Consider the following 22,634-nt stretch of genomic DNA (forward strand, 5'->3'; position numbering starts at 1 on the left):
AACATCATTAAGTATTATAGCGCCTTCCAGTTCATTAGGGCTGTTGGAAAGAATTGCGAAATTCGAATATAACTCGAATAATAAAAAAAAAAATCAATACTATTCAAATGCGAATTCGAATGGAATTCGAATAGTATTATAGAGGAAGATTGACAGCCCTACAGTTCATAAATCAAAATATGCTTTGTGCTTTATTACTTTTGACATGAAACAAAGTCTCATTTTATGACAAAATATTATAACGAAATTCAAACAATAAGTTTGGCGCTCTTTTTGGCATGACAGCGGCTCAGTTCAAGTGCACGTGAACCTCTTTTTTACTAGTTGTAGCATGAAATAAACATGAAATCATATCATTAAAGTGCTCAATTAGTGTTTTAACTGTGGAAAGACCTCTGTTAAACAATGCCACGTAACAATACATTTACCTCAGAAAAGCCATTAAATGTCCATATGTCAAAAGTAAGCAAGACACTATATTTCCAAATGAATTGATAATGAAATGAAATCGAAATTATCAGGAAATTTATGTTAATGCACAGCCCTATATATATATATATATATATATGCCGGAATCATAGCTCTCCATGACTATGCAGCATATGCATGTATATGTATGTGTGTGTACCTGAAAGAAGCCCGGAGGAACGGGGCCGACTGGCATACCCTCTCCTGGGGGCATGTTTCCAAGGACAGGACTCGGAGCTGCCGCTGCACTCTGCAATCACAAATACACACACAATTCCAGTTAAACAGAACATCCAACACACACACACACACACACAGCTAGCAGCTAGTAACACTGCACTGTGATGGTCATTCACCACTCAAGGACAAACACACACACCCATAAACAAACACTCCCTGGAAGCCAAAATCTACATCTCTTAGACAGACACATGGATACTGTCAACAGCTGCTAACCACCAGAAGAACTGGCTTTCTGTCTGAAAACGCATTCAGCTGCCTCCGAAAAAATAAAGAAAGCAGGCAGGGATGGTAGAGGTCAGATGGCAGGCCAGAAAGACATGAAATGAGACAGGATTACTCTGTCTGATGCTGCAGAGAGCCGCGGGCGGCCCCAGACCCCATGCAGGGAGCTAATGAGGACGCCGTTTAGGTTCCTGTGATAGACTCCGTAAACCACACACTGAACGCTAGAACAGAACAGGCAGAGGTGGACGGATGACGGGCCGTCCCGTTGACCTTACGTCTCCCTCTGGTGATGTCGAAACTCTAAGGCTGCAACCCAATTCATTCCTCATATTTTCAAATAAATAAAAGTTGTTATTACTTAAACAAATTATTAGTAATAAAATAAGTAACAAATATGTACCTATATAAAATAATGAATAATTATACACAGTATATATAATCGAAATTAATTAAATTAATAATAATATAAAAAATATAGTTTATTATTATTAATTTAATATTATTATTATTAATCTAATTAAATGTAATAACAATAAATATTATCATAAATAAAATATGTAAACAATAATTACATATATATATATATATATACATACACACACTACTATAATAATGAAATTAACAATAATAAATATAGAAATAAATAATAGAATATATAGTTATACATTGTTTTATTGTTATTAATTCAACTAAATGTGATAACAATAATGTGTGTATGCAATTTCTAAACATTATTTAAATATTATCAGGGCTGTCAACCGATTAATCGTGATTAATCGCATCCAAAATAAAAGTTTGTGTTTACATAATATATATGGGGGCACTGTGTATAATTATTTTATATATATAAATACACACACATGCTTGTATATATTTAAGAAATATTTTAATGTATACTATATATAGATTTATATATAATCTATATTATAAATAAATATAAATATTTTATATATAAATCATATTTTTTTCTTAAATATACATGCATGCGTGTGTTTTTACAAAATAAGTTTACACAGTGCACCCATATATATTATGTAAACACAAACCTTTATTTTGGATGCGATTAATCACGATTAATCATTTGACAGCCCCAATTATTATACATTTACTATTTATGTTTCATATTTCTTGTGCAGCACTTTGGTTTCAACATATGTTGTTTTTAAATGTGCTTTATAAATCAATAAACTAAACTACTCAAATCCTCTAAATATAAATAATTCAATATTATATATGAAGACTTGAGCATATATGAGCATTTTTAACAGGCTAGGTTCAGTCATTTCACTTTAATGTTATTGTTATATACTAGGGGTGGCACGGTACATGAAAAAACACCCGAACCGTTCGGTTCGCTTGTCTCGGTTCGGAGCGTGTGTGCGTCTCACGGTTCGACGCATGCGCAATGTAACCTCGTGCCCGTATGTGACGTGTGTTTTCTTTTCGCGCGACATAAGCTTGTTTGACTTGGACCGGCGCTGCACAGAGCGACCGGTAAATAACATCACACTAGAGCGGGAACGACGGCTCCGTCACTCACTTTCGCGGTATTTGATGTCATTACCGATCGCTCTGTGCAGCGCCGGTTCAAGTTAGTAAACAAGCCAGTAAAAGTGGAGTATGGAGCGCTGCAGGTCACGGCACGCGGAGAAATGGCAAGTGGGAGAGATGAGGGAGTTGGAGGATGCGCCAGCGTCCTATAAGTCTATAAGTCCGGTGTGTGGGGACATTTTTGATTTCATGTTATGGTATTTTAATATAACGTTACAGTGGCACTTTATGTTTAGATAAGAGCTTCAGTCAAATGTTTCCAAATCCTGCACTTTAATTTAAACTGAAAAAAAGGTACCCTCACTTTTTGGGAATAGAAGCATTGTTGATACTGTTTTTTGTGTTGAGGTTGAACTTTTCACTTTATGTTTATGGCCTTTGCTATTGCTATAGCCTAATTATAGGCAATAAGGTTTCATGTATATTGACTTATTCATAAAAGACAGTGTAGTTCCTCTTTTTTTCTTTTAAAAGATAGAATTTTTGTAAGAGCTACAAAAGTTGTCAGTTCATAAATGCAAGTTAATTTCTTTGTGTAAATAAGATTTGTGTGATAAAAATGCACAAGTTCTTGTAGAGATAGTGATACACATTCTCCTTTTTTTTGCCAAATAAACGAAAAGCATGTCAATTTCTTCTCTCTTGCTGTATCTAAATCTCACCTAGCTTTCCTCTGAGATAGTCCCAACATGTGCTTAAAGTCAAAGAGTCAAATTCAGTTTGTGCATGATTGCATGAATATAATTTTTTTTATACTGTATCCTAAAGTGTGGATAATTAAGCTATATATCACATGCTGAAGTACATTTCTGAAGTGTTAAAGATTAAAAGAAAAAAATAACAAGAACCGTACAGAACCGAAAACCGTGACACTAAAACCGTGATACAAACCGAACCGTCGGTTTCGTGAACCGTGCCACCCCTATTATATACATATTATTTTAACATTATTATAAAAAATATTGTGTATTAACTTACATATGCTAAATGTGATAAACATGCCTGTTAAAAAACCCTCATCTAACAGCTGTATTTTCCAAAATATTTAGCAACAAAACAGAAGAACGATTTTTGTGACATGAAAAGTTGCCATGCTCCATCGCTTCCCATTGGGAAAAGTAGTTACTGGAAAACTGCATTGTTTTGAAAACACAGTAGATGCAGTCGCACAACAGAAAAATACTTTAGTTAGTAACATCGCTGCTTTTAGTTACAGTTAATACTGTACACAATGACTCTGTGTGTAAAGTAAGGACGAAAATCTTTGTTTTGACATCTGACAACAGCCATCAAGTGACAAACTGACAGGGATTGAAAGTTTTATCTAGCACGCGGGGGCTTGTAAGAGCCACAGCTCCGGGCAGGATTGGCACACTGGCACGGCGACAGAGCCAAGGCGGGCTGTGCTGCAATGACTTACTGACATGCAGTCGGAGAGAGAGAAAGAGAGAGAGAGACACTTAGACACAACAGTCTGATTACCCCTGGCACACAGGGAAATGAGCAGGGGAAATGCACTCACATCCGCCCAGTAATAACAAAGAAGTTGCTAGCAAATTGAAGGCGGAGATGTATACGACTCGAAAGGAGTGTTTTCTAACGCTAGACGGCTATACAATGAAAATAGCCACAGCACTTTCAACAACAGTTCAACAAGACGTAATAAAAAGCACAACTGAGCGAGAGTGGCGCAAACATTCGTGCTGTTTTATCGACGCTGAAGCCATCTTTTGTCACAGCAACACTCGTGGTAAATAAGATCCCGCTGCGAGCGGCTGAATATTGTGTTTTCCAGCAGTAACGCTGAAGTCTCATCTCCTGATAGTAGCGGCACAATAATGAGCCTAATGCCCCCTGTGCTGAGCAAGCACTCTATCAAAACTACCAACAAAGATAAACCAACGTCCCTCGGCTCTTCACGGGTCCACAGTCAGTCGTAAAAACCTCGCCGCCGAGGGCACGCAATAAAATCTGGCCTCTGATTAGAGTAACTTTCATTTAGCGTGCATCCCATTCAGGGGAAACGAAAATGGCACTAATGTAATAAGAAAAGATGTCTGACTGTCTTAAAATCTAAGTGATAAAAGCGTTAACAGTGACTCGCTGAAGCTAATACGTTTAAGTGTTTGGCTGAGGTGAATTTGTGGCGGGTGTTTTTTTTTTAATACCGTTGAATCCAGAACGAACAAGATATGCCAAAAATGACTTGAAAATTCATTGACTCTCTCTTGCGCAATTAAAGGCATAGTTAACTGTATAAATGTGCTGCTAAATGTGTGTGTGTGTGTATAGATAGATAGATAGATAGATAGATAGATAGATAGATAGATAGATAGATAGATAGATAGATAGATAGATAGATAGATAGATAGATAGATAGATAGATAGATAGATAGATAGATAGATAGAGGTAATAATTGAAAAATAATATAACATACAATATAAATATAACATAAAAATAAATAACCTACAATACATAATTAAACTTAACTACTTACTGTATGTACACATGTATGATTTAAATGTCCAAAAATGATATATATATTGTGATATATAATGATGGCACACGATTTATGCATTTGCAGGTGAACTTTTCCTTAATAAACAGATTTAACATCACATTTCCCTCCTAAAAAATGTAACTTTGAAAAAACATGCCCAAACATGTCCAAAAACACAGCCAAAGCAGACTCTAAAAAATGCTGGGTTATTTCAGCCCAAATATGGGTCAAATATGGACAAACCCAAATGTTGGGTTAAAAATGGAATTAAAAAATGTACAGTTGAAAGTTGTTTTTTTTAACCCAACATTTGGGTTTGCCCATATTTTACCCAATTTTGGGTTCAAACAACCCAGCATTGTTAATAATAAAACAATAAAACAGCACTTGTGACGTAGCCTGGATGGAAAGAATACATGCCGCACCTATTGTAAACCTACCACCTTTTGGCTAAGGCATTTGTATTATGAATCATTCAGTGGTTACTTTTAAGGGACTTCGGTTACCGTTTGGCTTGGTGTCACCTTGGGTTTAATTCGCCATCATAGGTTCTGGTTGTTTCTTAAGCCCTCTGTTGAGTGCAATGGGCTTGTAAGCTTTCCATTCTTGCGACAGAGAGCTTGAAGTGCCGAGTGTAATAACGGCATTCTTGGAATTGTGAGGGAACTGATAAAACGCACATCCTGCTGGGAGTTTATTTAAGAGAAGACGGAAAAAGATTAAAACGGCGTAGCTTGACGCATATTTGCCACGGTTGGTATAGCAAAACAGCTATTTAAGCCCAGGTTTAGCTTTAAAACCTGTCAAGAGCAGCGCACGTCTAATTTTAAATGCAGCATAGTCATTAGGCCATGCATGGTTACTATATCAAAGCACAATAAGTACCACAATCATTTTAGCTTCCCCCCAAATGACAGGCCCGCCGCCCGTGCCATCAATTGGCAGGTCCGTCCTCCTGTGTCCAGTTGACGAATGTTAATTACAGGACTTCTGACAATTAACAGCTCAACAGCAAGCGGGAGTCCCTCCACCTGTGCAGGCACACTTGATTCCTGGTGGACACGGAGCGTGTTCTCCATTAGCTCTGATTAATGAAATCAATTACCTGCGACAGGAAGTGAGATCGAGTGACCGCCTGCTAACCGACTGTCCACTATCCATGTGCTCGTCAACAACAGTAGGCACTTCATTTCACTGATCAGAGACCAGTTGGTCATCAAAATTTGGGTACCAGGTGCACGGCATTTAAAAAATAATCGTAATTTTAACGGTAAAAATGCTACATGCAACAGAAAGTTTCCGTACTATACGGTAAATTACTGTGATGGTACATTTAATGTAATTTTACTGTAAAATACCGTTAAATTTACAGTTCTTGTAAGTGAAAAAGAACAACTCATTGTATAATTTACAGTGAAAAAAAAAACGTAAATTGACATTCCCACAATTCCCTGTGACAATTTTATGATTTTTTTTGATATTATCAACAACAATAATGATATTAGTAATTTATTTAATTAAAATAAATGTATTATTAAATAATCTAATAACACTTACTATTATTATTATTATTGATCAATATACATAATAATAAGAGGAAATAAAAAAAATATTCATATTTACAGCAACAACAATAATAATAACAATAAAGATTATTTTACATTAACACATTTTTCGGTGAACTTACTTATGGACCCCAGTTTAAAACCCAGTCTGAACTTCTTGTAAAGTAGGCAGTAAATGCAATTTTATATCCAAGAGACGTGTGTCCGCTTTCTAGCGTTCATGGCATCTTTTTGACCTCTAGATGGCCACAAAATCACAAAATGACTCAAAATCTTTGCAAAGCTTAGTTTAGCCATCACTAGATTCTAACTTTCCAGAAAACTACATTGCCAGCATAAGAATAAAGTGTAACTTTTGCTCATTTTGTTGCACTACCATTAAACATGTTTCCAGCATTTGTCGGGAAGTGAAATAGAAAGAAATATGCAACAAAAATCACCAGAAAGCACATTAAATCTGTATAATGCGACTCCCAAACTCACAAGTATAAACTTCCCAAGAGGACGAATGAAGCAATAGATCAGTGAAACGGAGTGTCTTCTACCTACAAATAGAGCAGATCAACTCAGTATGCTGGTTTAATGAAGCTTTATCCAACATTGATATATAGTACAAACAACAGTCTGTCAGCAGTTCTAACAAACAGCCACAACTGCAAAAAATTCACCCTCTGAGCTTAAAAAAAAAGCTAATGAGTTTTAACATTCGTGATTTTGCAGCATTGCTTTGATGCATAATGTCATTATCAGTGCCCGAGTATGACGGTTGGGTATGTTAAACACACAAAAAAACGCATTCTCATCCCAAGGCGTCATCTAACTGACAACAACCAACTAACTTTAGGCCGTGTGTCCACCAAAGCGCTTTTAAACCAGCTGAAAACGCCAAACGCTCTACTAAAGATACCGTGATTGAGAGCGTTTTGGCAGCGCAGTGTTTTTTTCCGTTGAGACGTTTTGTTGCTATGATACAGAATATCTGCAGCACAGTTTACTTGTAAGTGATTTCGCAGATAATTTGTTTCATAATAAAAATGTATTTTTCATCCATTTTGTTCGGTTAGCTCTGCTGGTTGATGTCGTTGTACAGAAAGAATGTTGTGACAGTTGGTCGGTGTGGTTTAATCCCGCCCCTCCTCCACTGTGATTGGACGGGTGGGTAAAAAGTGACAGTGATGAGCTCTGCGTTTTATCCAAAGTTGAACATTTTTCAGCTCTCGGCGATCAGTAAAAACGCTGGGTGCTCGGCGCTTCAGCGAGAAAAAAAAAAAACGTTCAGTGCCTCGTTACGCTCATGGTGTTTAAAAAACGCGGTGCTCCCATTGAAAACAATTGAAAACATACGCCAGGCGCCAAGCGGAAAAACGCTTTGGTGGACACACGGCCTTAGCGTCAGTTAGACAACGCGGGTAGGTTTAGGTCTGGGGTAGGGTTAGGGTTAGACCACTAGGATAGCGCATCGGATGTTGACGCATGGTCAAAAGCGTCAGTTAGATGACGCCTTAGGATGAGAACGGGCTGAAAAACACTAGACAAACAGAGAATACGGTTAAATCGGATTCAGACGTGGCCTCGGATAAAAAAAATACTATGGAAGTCAATGGGGCCCAACAACTGTTTGGTTACCGACATTCTTCAAAATATCTTCTTTTGTGTTCAGCATCCTCGATTCAATTTTCCTTCTTGGGTGAACTATCCCAAGTCAGTAGCGTCACCATTTTTAATCAGTCACTCTACAAAGCTGGCAATGCAAGCTATGTTTTGAGTAAACTGAGTGTCTGCGAAGCAAAATAACATAAACGTTAAATCTATGGCGACTGTCAGCGAGCAGCGCTTCAAGTAAATCCAGCCAACAAATTTGGATATAAAGTAATTAATTAAAAACACTTTCTCTCTCATTACTGTTCCCATTTAGTAGTTTGGGAACATTGGACGCAGCCTGCCATGAACATCCATCTGTTACAGCATAAAACGGCTAACCACGATATATTAGCAACTGAATTGCTTGTAGAAGTGACTAACATGGAGGAAGAACCTGGGGTCAGTTCAGGACATTTGTAAATCCTCAAATCAAGCCTCTTAAATGGGATAGTATACAGTCTGGGTCACCAGCAAGGGGTCTGGGGACGGGTTAGAGGGGCTAATAGTGACTACACTACACCTCCCCGGGAGACTAATCCACTACAGGAGCGGTAATGATGATCCCACTCTGGCACTGCCAGCCCTGCAAGTGGACAAACATTTGGACAGGGAATTTCTCCTGGGAATTAGAAGCCGACAATGCTGCTCATCTGAAGTCTGTTCTGTCTTTGTTTTGGCAGATGTGCTCGATACACATTTGTCATCGCTCTGCGAAGCCTTCGCGGTGACGATTAACGGCTCAGATTGATATAAAGACTGGGAGATCTCCTTCTGCTGTTCTGTGTTGACATTGTTTCTGCTCTGTGATTAATTAAACTGCATGTTTAAAGTTCACCTGAGCTTATATTAAACATTGAGAGAAATGAGGAAAACAAAATGGCAAAAAAAGTATGTGCATGCAGGCTCAACAATGTCACTTGCACTATATCTTATGACGTTTGGTTGTGAAATTTGCTTGTCAACTTTTTAAATTTGTCAGCAAGGTGGAATAATCGTGATGGCTGACGTAGAGGTTTTGTCAAAATTCAAATGACTTGTAATGGTTTTGGTAGCATCAGTAAGAATGGGTTGTAAATAGCAATGTTTTGCCATGAATGTTTATAAATTTATGGAGTTCTTATGTAATTATAAAAACTGTGTTATTTTAATTGATAGGAAATTATTGTTGAAAATTGTCTTTGTGAAGAAAACTGTACATTTGATGGAAAAATATTCCAAATTTCATATAATTATAAAACTATGTTATTATTTATACATACTGATTTTCATTTATTTATTTATTTTATATTTAACATTAACAATTGATGTCTTTTTCTAAAAGAATTGAATTCAAACAGTGTAAATAACTTTTTAAATAATTGTAATTATAAATAAATAATAAATAAACATTACACATTTAAAAGTAGAAATGCAACATTTACTTAAAGGGATAGTTCACTTTGAAATTAATTTTTGGTATGTTTTAGCTTACCTCTAGGGCATCCAAGATGTAAGTGTCTTTATTTCTGCAGTATTTTCAATTTTGACATTTTTAGGTCAAACTTGTCTGTCAATCATATAATTGAGGTCTATGGTCACCACCTCAAAGTCCAAGTTAAACATGATTTAATGACTCGTAAATGTAAGTACACATTGATGACCTAAGACATGAAACGAGCGGTTTGTGTGAGAAAACGAACGGTATTTATATCGTTTTTACCTCGTGTAACCACAGTCATGTCCAAGTTTTCTAAAGGCGCGGGCGCTTTGTGGCTGTGGTAACGAGGTAAAAACGATATAAATACTGTTCGTTTTCTCACACAAACCGCTCGTTTTGTGTCTTAGGCCATCAATGTGTATTTACATTTACGAGTCATTAAATCATGTTTAATTTGGACTTCTCTGTGCATGCTCTTTGAGGTGGTGACCATAGACCTCCATTATATGACTGAAAGACACAAACGGTTTGACCTAAAAATATCAAAATTTAAACTACTGTAAAAACAAAGACACCTGCATCTTAGATGCCCCTGAAGTAAGCTAAAACATACCAAAAATGAATTTCAAAGTGAACTATCCCTTTAAATGTAATTCAAAATAATTTCACATTCGAGTTAGGGAGAGTGAAAATATTGGCAAGGCAAGTAAAAATCTGTCTGGAAACAACCCTTACAGTTAAACCCCTGATACCATCCACGTTTACATAATAACACATACCGTATTCATCAGCTTTAGTGGGGGCGTTGTTAATCATTTATCTGAAGAGGTCAACCATTCATGACAGAGACCATTAAACGCTGCAGACGCAAAAACAGCCTGTGTATTTCTAAGGGTCAGAGAGAAGGTTGAACATGATAATATAAAACCAAAACTTGCTAAAAATGCGACAAAAAGAAATATGTAGTAAGATATGGCCCCTGCACCGAATATTCCCATGCAATAAATGCCACCCACTGTTATATTGCATGTCAATAGAAAAAAACAACAACAGTAGTTGCTATCGACAATCCAAACGCAAAAAGTAAACGTTTAAAAGACAGAAAACAAGAGGTCAATGTCTGGGCTAAATATACACACTTCCTGTACCGGAGACACATGTGCGGCCATTTTCAGATAAACAGCTACAAGAATAACATTTGTATTGTAAACTAATCATTGTTTTCCCTGTTTGCTCATGAAAAACCCACCATCAAAATCGTAAGGTGTTCTGAATGCATGTTGTTAAATGGTTGCTTCTGGACCTTAGATATGACAGCCTGGAGACTGTGTCCGGTTTATAGTAAAAGTTATGCTTGCTTGAAATGGATAGCTGATGCGAGAAGGCACTCAAAACAACCCATAAAAAGTGGGTCCACATCATTTCAAGAAGCCAACGCAGTAGTATCAAAACATTGTGCGCTATATACTTGGCGTCTCAACAAAACGGAACAAATGTATTATGATTAACCAAACCCCTTACGTAAGCATATTTTCTATTGACGGAGCGCTAATGTGTGTCCATCAGACGATGTGCCAGTCGTGGGAATCGGTGATGTCATGGAGTTTCGGGGAAGTGAAGGCTAAGATAGAGCTGCATACTCAAATGGCACAAGCCCAAGCTGCTAACAATCACATCAGGTCCTCATTTCAAAGCCCAGACGGAAAAAAAAAAGGTTGCCTAGGAAACGGCTCCAGTGCACTGCACCTCCCTGGAGGTCCACCAACGCAAGCGCTCGCCTGGAATAAACCACACTGTGTCGAAACTCCTACAGCAATTACACCAAAGTATTACAGTATCGTCTGCCAGGCTGAACGCACATGTTGACATCACACGCGTGACCACAACAAAGCCGTCATGTGGTCGCCGACAACACCAGCTGCTTGTCTTGGCTTTCATCACAATCACTTTGTGGTCGGAATTGGAGGTCGGTAAAGGTTGAACTCTGACAAATCAACATAGGAAATAAAAATCACAAATTAGATGTCTTTAATTGACAGGGTAGAGAGCGAGACATGTTTGCTTCGCAGATGATCTCAACAATCCTGTAGTTTCAACAGATGTGTCAATAATATTTCATTCAATATGAACTCAAATCTGAGCTTTATTTTTATAGCTTTATACACTTAAGGTTCGGTCACGTTTTAACGTTGTAGTGCGAATTTCGCAACGGGCTTCTGTGTGAGCTGTGCCTCAAACTGCACTTTGGCTTCTGACTGCACCTCTGCTATATCAACAATTTTCTCATTGGTGTACTTGTATCTTTCCTAAGAAATTTAAAGGGATACTCCTGTTATTCACTTCACTCTCGTCTCAGTGCGTGCGCTCAATCGCTCTGGCGCGCGAGACACTTTGATAGCACTGAGTTCACTTTTAAAAAACTTTTGCTGATAATTTACTCACCCCTATGTCATCCAAGATATCCATGTCATTCTTTTTTCAGTCGAAAAGAAATTAAGGTTTTTGAGGAAAACATTCAAGGATTTTACTCCATATAATGGACTTCAATGGGAACCAAACGGTTTAAGGTCCAAAAGACAGTTTCAGTGCAAACTGCAAACTGTTAAAACGATTCCAGACGATGAATAAGGGTCTTATCAAGTGAAACGATCGCTCATTTAAAAAAAAAAAAAACAAAGTTTAAGTTTTATAAGCTCAAATGCTTGCCTTGCTCTGTTCTGTGATGCGCGTTCATGATTCTAGTGTTCAAACTCGTTTATCAAAATGAACAAATCTTTTTTCGTGTCATTTGGTTCATTCAACGAACTAAATGAACGAGTTGACTCTGGAAAAGAGTTCTTTTTGATGAACGAGCACTTACACCACGTCCTAACTACACGCGATGCGACGCCGCGACACGCGATAAAAGGTATCTTTTCCATGTTAATCAGAGTTTTTGTCCTAACCAGACGCGACGGCGACGCGCAAAGTTTCTAATTTAGAAACGGTTCCTATTTCTGCGACGTCGCGGCTGACAGAATGAAGAAATTACACTGGTTATGAGTATACATTATTTATTTTTAGTTAAAAATAGGTCACTGTGCCACAAGCGATAACGGATAATTTACCTCAGATTTTGAAAGCATGTAATATAGCGTTCAAAATGAATTCTATGCAAACATACAACTTTACTTCATAACAAAATTAGTCAATGAGTATATTTTGTTAATGTTTTGATTTTTAATAATGTTATTTCTTGATTTGATTGTGTCCTTACCCATTTCCGACGTGAGTAAGGGCCAACAGTGCGCTTTCATAGAGAGACTCTGCTCACACCATATAGGCTCACACGCTGTTCTGAATGTGTGGCATCTCACAGTCGCGTCGCGTCTACTGTGGACAGACACACTTGCTGTCGCTGGAATTTTATCGCGTCGCGTGTAGTTAGGACATGGTGTTAGACTCTGCACAGTCATATCATCAATTGTGAAAAGTCGTGATGATATTACTGCGCCGAGTCCATATTTTTTATATATATATATATTTTTTAATATTTATATATATATATATATATATATATATATATGCGCCAAGTCGAAGTGCTCCCAATCACTTGCTGTGGTATTCCGCCTTACATTATAGTAGTGATGGGACAATTACCGGTTTCACGATAAACACCGATAAAATATACTGACGGTCAGTATTATCGTTTAAAATTTAATTATAGTTAAAACCATATTTGATTTTCGCCATTTTAATAGTCTGACGCAGGCGCACAAGGTTTTGTTGTTTTATTCGAGAAGGAATGGCGGAAAGCAACGTTTTAAGAGGATCAAATCTAAGGTGTGGTCATATTTCGCCTTTTACAGAAGTCCCGAGGGAAGCTTGATCGAGGATGGTCATTGGTCGCTCTGTCTGCAGAACAAAAAGTCGCTGCAATAGAAACAATTCAACTCTGCCGAGTCGTCTTGTGTGACCATCACCCAGTGTTGTATAGCGAACGCAAGGCAAGTTAACTCAGTACTAGGGTTGGGTATCGAGAATCGAGTATCGATTGGAACCGGGACTAACTTTTCGTTTTTCCCGGAATCGTTCAAAAGTTAAAATTTCGATTCCTAGTTTCGATATTCACAGTCCGCCGAGCGGAAGAAGAAACCGCTGAACAACACCAACGAAGAAGCGTCTACCGGAAGTGTTGACATAACCACGCGAGTCGAACATGAGTACCTTACGTCGGCGATCCAAAGTGTGGCTTCACTTTTCTAAAAATAACAAAATCTCGGCAAAATGCAAAATTTGTGACAAAAGGAGTATTTTTACAGAAGGAGTATTTCCTTCAGAAAGGATTATTTCCTTCAGAAAGGCCGTTGGTTAGCAAGGTTAGCTAAACTTTTTTGACCCTGCCTCTTAGAAGAATCGGAATCGAGAATCGTTAGGAACCGGAATCGAAACAAGGAATCGGAATCAGAATCGTTCAAATTCAAACGATACCCAACCCTACTCAGTACCAAATACCAAAACTATGCGTGAAGCTTACGCAAAGAAAGGTTCGCAGCAAGATGAACGAACAACTTCAAACAAGACTTGTTTCTAATTATGATGGGGCCGGCCTATTCACGCCCATTCGCATATTGCCTTGGCAAACAAAAAAATGTTTTTTACAATATAACCCAATTCACAGTTTTATGTGAATGATTAGGCAGGATGATTTTCAGATCATTGTGAAGAAAAATCCTTAGGCAACAACATCGAACATCCATTAGTCAAAAGTATTGTGGACGCATATGTGTTTTGTGGCCTTATTTCAGAAACGTTCAATTTTAGTTTTTACAATAACCACGCATAAACAATATTCTCTCAAAAATACAAACATGTACATACATGTTGCTCACATATTATGGTAACCCTGTTTCTGCTAAATATAGTGTATTTTCACCTGTGCCATTATTATGTTTATAAGCAACTGAAAGTACAAATGTCAGAACATCTCAAGGACCCCCAAAACACATTGGTCCTCAGAGGGTTAAGAAGAGTGACATTTTAAGTGATAGTAATGTACAGATTCATTGTACACTTATACCCCCCCCCCCCCCCCATAATTAAGTATTGAATTGAGATTGTTTTAAATAGTTGTACAGCATAGAATACAATCGTCCAGACAAGATGATCAAAACAATATTACCAAACTCTGTAAACAATAAATCAACTCTGATTTCATTTTCAATAAAATCAAAAACGGGAGACGCAAGACGGCATGTTGTATTTAAATTAGACGAGAGAGAGCGTACGTTGTGATATGGATGTGCGCCGTGTAATAATGCATTGCTATTGACGACGGTCATTATAAAGAAGGAAATGCCACAGAATAGAATCTTGCTTAAAAAATGCAAAGAGCTGCTTGTTTTACTTGTAGTTTGTTTGTTTTCAGTGCGAGCATCAGTTCTTTTTGAACACTTTCATCTCATTTTAACAAAACCGTGACAATATTGGTAATCACGAAAATTTTGGACACTATAAACGTGATATGAAATTCCGTCCCATCTCTACATTATAGTTATCCACTTTACTCGCTTAGAAAAGCGCAACGTTTTATTTTGTGTCACCATTCTTAGTTGAGTTCATTCTTAACTGGTTTTTACCTCTTGTTACCACAGCCACAAAGCGCCCGCGCCCTCATCAATTGGACGTGGCTGTGGTTACAAGAGACAAAACGATATAAATACTGTTCGTTTTCTCACACAAACCGCTCGTTTCGTGTCTTAGGCCATCAATGTGTACTTACATTTATGAGTCATTAAATCATGTTTAATTTGGACTTCTCTGTGCATGCTCTTTGAGGTGGTGACCATAGACCTCCATTATATGACTGACAGACAAGAACGGTTTGACCTAAAAATATCCAAATTTAAACTACTGCAAAAACAAAGATCTCGGATGCCCTTGAGGTAAGCTAAAACATAGCAAATATTAATTTCAAAGTGGACTATCCCTTTAAAGATGAACTGAACTGAAAAATATCGACGTTGAAAACGTGTTGTTTATGACAATTAAAAGTAAATTACACTAAACATTTTTTAAAAATATATATTAATATAGCTTTTTTAAGCAACGCAAAATTGCGCTTGTTAGCGCTGGCAGTTCCGATGACGTCACTGGCATGGTAGGACCCGCGGAGCGCCATAGACAACAGCTGTAGGTCCTGTATACACAGACGAAAATGAGCGCTTTTAACGGCATGGATTACGCATTTGAGCCCGTGAGGGACAGGCCGGTAGTGTCTAACTACCACCACATGGAGGACGATCAGTTTCAGGCTGCACTTGCAGTACAGGATCGTTTGGGGGAAAGTGACTGTGGGCGCGAGCGCTGTGGAGCAGACACTGCACGGAGACGATCTGTTGCAGAGAGGTCAACATGGACATTTATTGATCGGCGAAAAATGCATCACCATGCACCGTTCATTTCGGATGCTGTTCGGTGAGAGAAACGTGTTGAAGGAGGCTATGCTGTCTCTAATGGATGTCCGAGCTGAGACGCTGGACCGCCCCATAAGTAACAGGGTATTTTACGAATAGGTGACGGCTGGGCTAACTTGTTACACTTTTCTCAGATTGTTTAGATTAACAGCGTACTGGCAGTTCACTCTATGGGCGAGGGTGCATTTAGGAAGGAGAAAATCCCATCCTTTACAGTGAACTATACATCAGGGATCTTTCCCCCCTCACCCGAATATCAAGGATTCGAGTAACGTTAACGTGATGCATTGAACTTGTAACTTGTGTAAATAAAACATTTCGTGCATTGTCAGACGTTTCATGTACTCATTGATGAAAGTACACATCTCTAAATAGTGTGTCGCTAAAAAATCTGTTTCCTCAGCCATGTCAGCGCGCCTCAGACTGTTCACAAGCTACGGCTGTTCTGCTGGTGCGGGTAGGCAACGGAGTGGCTTACCATGCCAGTGACGTAGTCGAACGTTGAAATCCAACATGGCGGCGCCCGTGTAACAAAAACAACACTTTCAATGTACCATTTTATCCCTTTTAACAAATTCTGCCATTTTAAAAATTGTACCAATGAGAATAAATAAAATACATCTGTTATATCACCTTTTCTCAAATTTCAGTTCAGTTCATCTTTAAATAGGGAGTGATTGAGACGAGAGAGGTGTGCATCAACTTGTCTTATTTAAGGGAATAACATAGTTTAATCTGAAAAAACGGTGGAGTATCTAGGGTGTAACTGAAGGGTGTGACCTCAAAAGAGGCCATGTGGGGTGACAGCAGGGTGGTTTCTTTGGGTGGGGTCGTATTAGGCTACACTCAATATGATAGACACCCCCTCCCATATGATTACACTCACGTTGATCTTAGTGAACTGTTGTATCCAGTCCTGCAGATACCCCATAACCCTGGTTCCCCTCCATCTCTGGTGCTGTTAGTCAGCAAACAGGCCCGTCCCATCCTCTGCAGCATGAGCTCATGGTGCTGTTGTGGCTTGTGGGTCTGGCCACGTCTGCATGGCAAGGCTGTGTCTTCTTCGGCGCCAGCGTGAATGTGCACTCCAGTGTTTTATCAGTTCATCAGAGGTCTGGATGTCGCTCAAGGCTGCTGGCCTGTTAAACTGCTCCAGCAAATATCATTAAGTCTTAGATATGCCTCCTCGTTCTCAGTTTATACGTGTGTGTGTGTGTGTGTGTGTGACCCAGAGAAAAGCTTTATTGCTCAGGGATTGCTCTTTCATAGCTCAGGAGACCTAATATATTTATCATGTTTATTTTATGTATAAAATTTGTTTATGCTAAGCTTAGAAGTAATAAAGATAATCACAAATGAAACAACTGTTCACATACAGTATGAATTAAGAGCTATAAAATGAATGTAGATTGCACGGAAGATTTTGATGAGAAATGTCGAACTTTACATTCAGATTATATTGAATTCTTTTGAAAAAAATCTCAGCCAAGAATAGTAATTGTAAGGGCAAAAATAAAATATAAATGATAATAATATATATATATATATATATATATATATATATATATATGGGTCAAAAATGGGTACCCATAGAAATGAATAAGAAAAACTGTAATTTAGAGCGTTCTAAAATAAGCCAAAATAAGACACCAGGTGACAGCAAAGTCATGTCATCTTTAGGTTTTAGCTCTAAGAACTTATTGGAATGATATTTTAATGTAGTTAAAAAAATAAGAAAAATAAAACATAAAAATAAGTATAATTTACATATAGAAAATATGGTACTTTTTGAAGTAAATAAATTCAAAAATACCCCAAAAATTAAAAAAACACCATCATAAACGGATAGACAAAACTTTATCAGTGATATAACATTTATAATGAATAAAAATTACTGTAGGATCACACCTGAGTCTTCTTTGCCCACATTTGTCCACAATTACAGGATTAAGGGCTACAGTATATATAAAGTGAATACGGTTTGAGGGCTACAGGTGTGTTTACACTTGTAGCTTGGTTTGATTGGTTTATTTGGTCCAGACCAGATGGCGTTCATACTTATTCAAATGAACCGCACTAACAGAGCAATCGCACCAGGGTTCGTTTCAATCGAACCAGACATGCCAAGTGTGAACACACCCAAAATCTCCCAGCAGTCAAGGAGAAGCAATTAATATGTTGCATGAAGGAGATCTCATTTCCAATGGTATATTGTTATTTTTCTAAATTAGGTCTGACCAAACCATTAAACAGCATACTAAAAAGTAAGATGAACTGATTGTAATAGCTTATTTTTACAGTATATAGCGGGAAAAACAGAGCAGCAATTGTGTTACTGAAAGTGCAGAAGTCTAGACAGCGAACAGCTCATTTCCAGGGTACATGATGCAGGAATGGAGTATCGACTGGAATAGACTGGAATAGTATCTGTGACAGAATGCCAGATTACTTAGATTGTAGATTAGAAGTAAATGGGTGCAGATGGAAAAAAGGGCTGTTTTTAATGTGTACACAAACTACAGCACCTGTCGGCAGCCCAAATCTTAACCACTGAGCACAGCATCCCTACGACTGCCAGAAAGACCAACTAATTCATGCGAAAGTTACTTAAAGGAGTAGTTCACTTTTAAAAAAAAACTTTTGCTGATAATTTTCTCATCCCCATGTCATCCAAGATGTCCATGTCATTCTTTCTTCAGTCGAAAATAAATTAAAGTTTTTGATGAAAACCTTCCAGGATTTTTCTCCATATAATGGACTTCATTGGGAACCAAACGGTTCAAGGTCCAAAAGACAGTTTCAGTACAAACTGCAAACTGTTCAAAAAAGGTCTTTAAACGATTCCAGACGATGAATAAGGGTCTTATCAAGTGAAACAATCACTCATTTAAAAAAATAACAAAGTTTAAGTTTTATAAGCTCAAATGCTCGCCTTGCTCTGTTCTGTGAAGGGCGTTCGTGACTCTCCTATTGGAACTCGTTGATCAAAATGAATGAATCTTTTCCTGAGTCAACTCGTTCATTTCGTTCGTTGAATGAACCAAATGACTCGAAAAAAGATTTGTTCATTTTGATAAACGAGTTCGAAAAGGAGAGTCACAAATGCGCATCACAGAACAGAGCAAGGCGAGCATTTGAGCTTATAAAACTTAAACTTTGGTTGTTGTTTTTTTTAAATGAGCGATCGTTTCCCTTGATAAGACCCTTATTAATCGTCTGGAATCGTTTAAGCCCATTGAACAGTTTGCAGTTTGCACTGAAACTGTCATTTGGACCTTGAACCGTTTGGTTCCCATTGAAGTCCATTACGTATATGGAGAAAAATCCTGGAATGTTTTCATCAAAAACCTTAATTTCTTTCCGACTGAAGAAAGAATGACATGGCCATCTTGAATGACATGGTGGTGAGTAAATTATCAGCAAAAGTTTTTTTTTAAAAGTGAACTACTCCTTTAGGAGTTTATCAATGACGCCTCCCAATACTATTCCTCATAACCCCCAGCAACCAATCAGAACAGCCAAGAAACCACAAAGAAATGCACAAAAAAAACACCCCAAACATCTTTGCAACAGTATAGCAATGACATTGCAACGCAACAAATAATTAATATCAAGATTACATCTGATTTATGTCAGCTTTCAAATGATCTGTGTTATTCTTAATAAATAGGAATATATGCATGGGGGGAAAAACATTAGTAATCAAGAAGAACTTTTTTTTTCTCTCTGAGGATGTTTAAAAGGAAATCGCCTTGTCACCGGCCAAAGTTTCAGACAGACTGATCTCTCAAAGAGAGCATGGCCTCAGAAATACAAAATCATTACATCCACGTCTCTCGCAATCCCTCCCACGAGGCTCTGCTGATCCGAGGTGCATCCGACAGACACCGTAATAACCCTGCCGTGGTGGAGAGAGAGGCCGGACGCAGACAAAGGTGACATTTACACAATGCGAGTGCATCAAAATAAACACATACCCAAACAAGCAAATCCGACAATAGACACATAGTACACACACACACTCGCATGGTTATATAAAGGTGTGTAAACACGATTTGTCAGCAAATTCCCTGGATTACAGTGGATGATGTGCGTTCCTAACATGCAGAGATAGGTCAGACACGAAATTTATCACATGTTTTATAAGTTCATCTAGACTGCCTATTTTTTTCCTCAAGAACTGCCACATATGTAGAATATTATACAACAAAACCAATCTTAATTTCATTTTCAACATCATTTTCCATGTATTTCCACATGTAAATTGATGGCTGGTACAATTTCTCTATTAGCCTGCCATTGCAAGTTTATACACAAGCTGGCAACAACAGCGCATACTAGTATAAATCCAACCTGTTCCAAACTCTGACGTTAACGCAAAAGTACAATGCACCAGGAACGCAAACACAAACATGACTAAAGCATGTCCCATCATTGATACAGAAGTAAACGCATGTCATTAAGATTTGTTTTCAGGCATTTTTGTGTTCCCGTGCGTCATGCGATGACTCCTACAACTCAAAGTGCCGCAACGTTCTGATGTCATTATGATCATTGATGTCACAATCATAACACTCATCAATGGAAATCTGTTCAGTGTCATATCCTGCTTTGATTAATATGCAGAATCTCAGTAATTGGATGGCTAATTAATTCAGCAGGGCCTCCTGGAGATGTTTTGGGGGCGACACACAAAGATGCCTCGAATAGCGCACTGTCACATGCATTGAACTGACGAATAAGCCAAATCATTTCAAATAGACAAATTCAATCAATTCTTAATATGCTTAATAATAATAAAACTAGATTTTGAAAGTAAATAAGAGTTTAAATCTCTTACCCTAAATGTAAGTGACACTTGCCTTAGAAAACACTACTAACTACAAGTACAGAATAACTTTACACAGGTGAGGTCAAAACACATACAGTAGCATCATACTGCCTTTTGATTTTAAGCACTATATCATATTGAAAGTATCCACTTATGGAAAGCGAGCTTTAGATGAGCCAATGGTGTTATTGGATGCAAATTTATTCAAAGCATATGCAAAATCATCAACTCCCATCTATCGGGTTCTCATCTCTCTATTCCACTTCAGCTCACGTTAGGAGGTGTAGCCGGAGAAGATTTCACTGAAGTGGGGGATTTTATTTCATATATTTTGCCTTAATTCTCCATTTCTGGGCGAGCTCTTGCTCCCGAAACATTAAAAATAAATCTTCTTTACCGCTGAAAGAAAAAAAAAATTTAGAGAGAGAAGAAAAGACCACCTGCATTTCCCAAATCCCATTCGGCATCCCTATCCTGCATTATGAAGGAGCTTGTCAGGCAGTGAGCGGCCGCCTGCCTCCTCTTCCTCAGCTCCCCGACTCGCTGCTCATTCATCATTTACACAGGCAGAGGCAGCCAAACCTCAAATACTGACTCGCTGCCTCGTACCGCCAACCGACGTGTCTCGTTCAAACACTGCAGCAAAACTTTCAGAGCTTCTTTTGCTCAGAAAACATTATGGCAACAACTTAAACCCTCCAAATTTCAAAATCATTCAGTTTAAATCTTTCAAATACAAGTAGGTTTGCTACAATTCGTAGGAGACAAAATCTGATATGCATTCAAACTAGGGTTATTGTTGACTAAAAACTATTTAAAAAATAGCTTTTGTTAATCGAAATTAATCTGAAATCAAATTAAATATATTCGATGAAAAACTTAAACATTTTGAGTTACAATATTTTATTGAGAGGAGTACCCAAATCAACTCAAACTGATTGAGCCATGTCTATCATCTGGTTGAGGTATATTATGCCCAAAAAAATCCACTAATCACAGTGTCAATCAACAGCATGGATGTTCTACATGGATGTCAGAAAAAAGTTTTTGGTAAAGTTTTGCAAGCTAAGCGTATTTGTTTTTTTTACATATTACACTGTAAGAGCCTTAACTTTACAAAATGATGTTACTTGGTGCTATGAAAAAACTTGAGTATTTTTAATATTTTTTTCAAAAACATGCTCAACCAAACGGTTGATTTGGCTAATTAATTGTCACCCCCCTTTTTGAGAATGGACATTACAATGCACTATTAAAACTTGGTTGTAATTCAAGTATGCTTTGGAAAAGTCTTGTTTTAAAGAAAACACTTCAAAAAATAAAAGTATGAAAAAGTTATGGAAGTTTTAAATTTACATTAAATCAAATATACTGTACTAAATATTTTTTTCTTTTATGTACAATATATATTTTTACAAAATATTTTTTCATATAAAATTACTATAAAATCAAAGCCATATATCTAACCAAGTTGTGTTCCAAATTTGAAGTTGATATCACAAAAATTGAAGTTTTTGTTTAGGCATAATACCAAAAATGACATCAATTCCATTGTATGCATTCTGCTGTAACAAATTAATAGATTTCTGTCCAAATATCACTTCAGTTGTAAAATATGGAACCTTGAGACTCAGACCTTTCTGACATTGTTTTGTCAAGACTAGAAAAGAGTTTGATCATAAATTATGATGGGTAATAAAAAAGTATGGCAAAGTATGTGTATGAATTCCATTAAGT

The 22,634-nt window shown here is 37.5% G+C and overlaps 1 protein-coding gene across 1 annotated transcript in view; it reads right to left on the bottom strand.

Annotated features, from left to right (window-relative positions):
- ssbp2b (single stranded DNA binding protein 2b) overlaps positions 1-22,634 on the bottom strand; it is a 97,004-nt gene that overhangs the window by 31,188 nt on the left and 43,182 nt on the right. The window contains exon 5 of the mRNA XM_039675912.2: positions 629-718. Within this exon, the coding sequence (XP_039531846.2) occupies positions 629-718 (90 nt within the window). The remainder of the gene's footprint in view (positions 1-628; positions 719-22,634) is intronic.

The sequence above is a fragment of the Pimephales promelas genome, chromosome 23 (genome assembly GCF_988280905.1).
Source record: "Pimephales promelas chromosome 23, fPimPro1.hap1.1, whole genome shotgun sequence".
NCBI classification, from domain to species: Eukaryota; Metazoa; Chordata; class Actinopteri; order Cypriniformes; family Leuciscidae; genus Pimephales; species Pimephales promelas.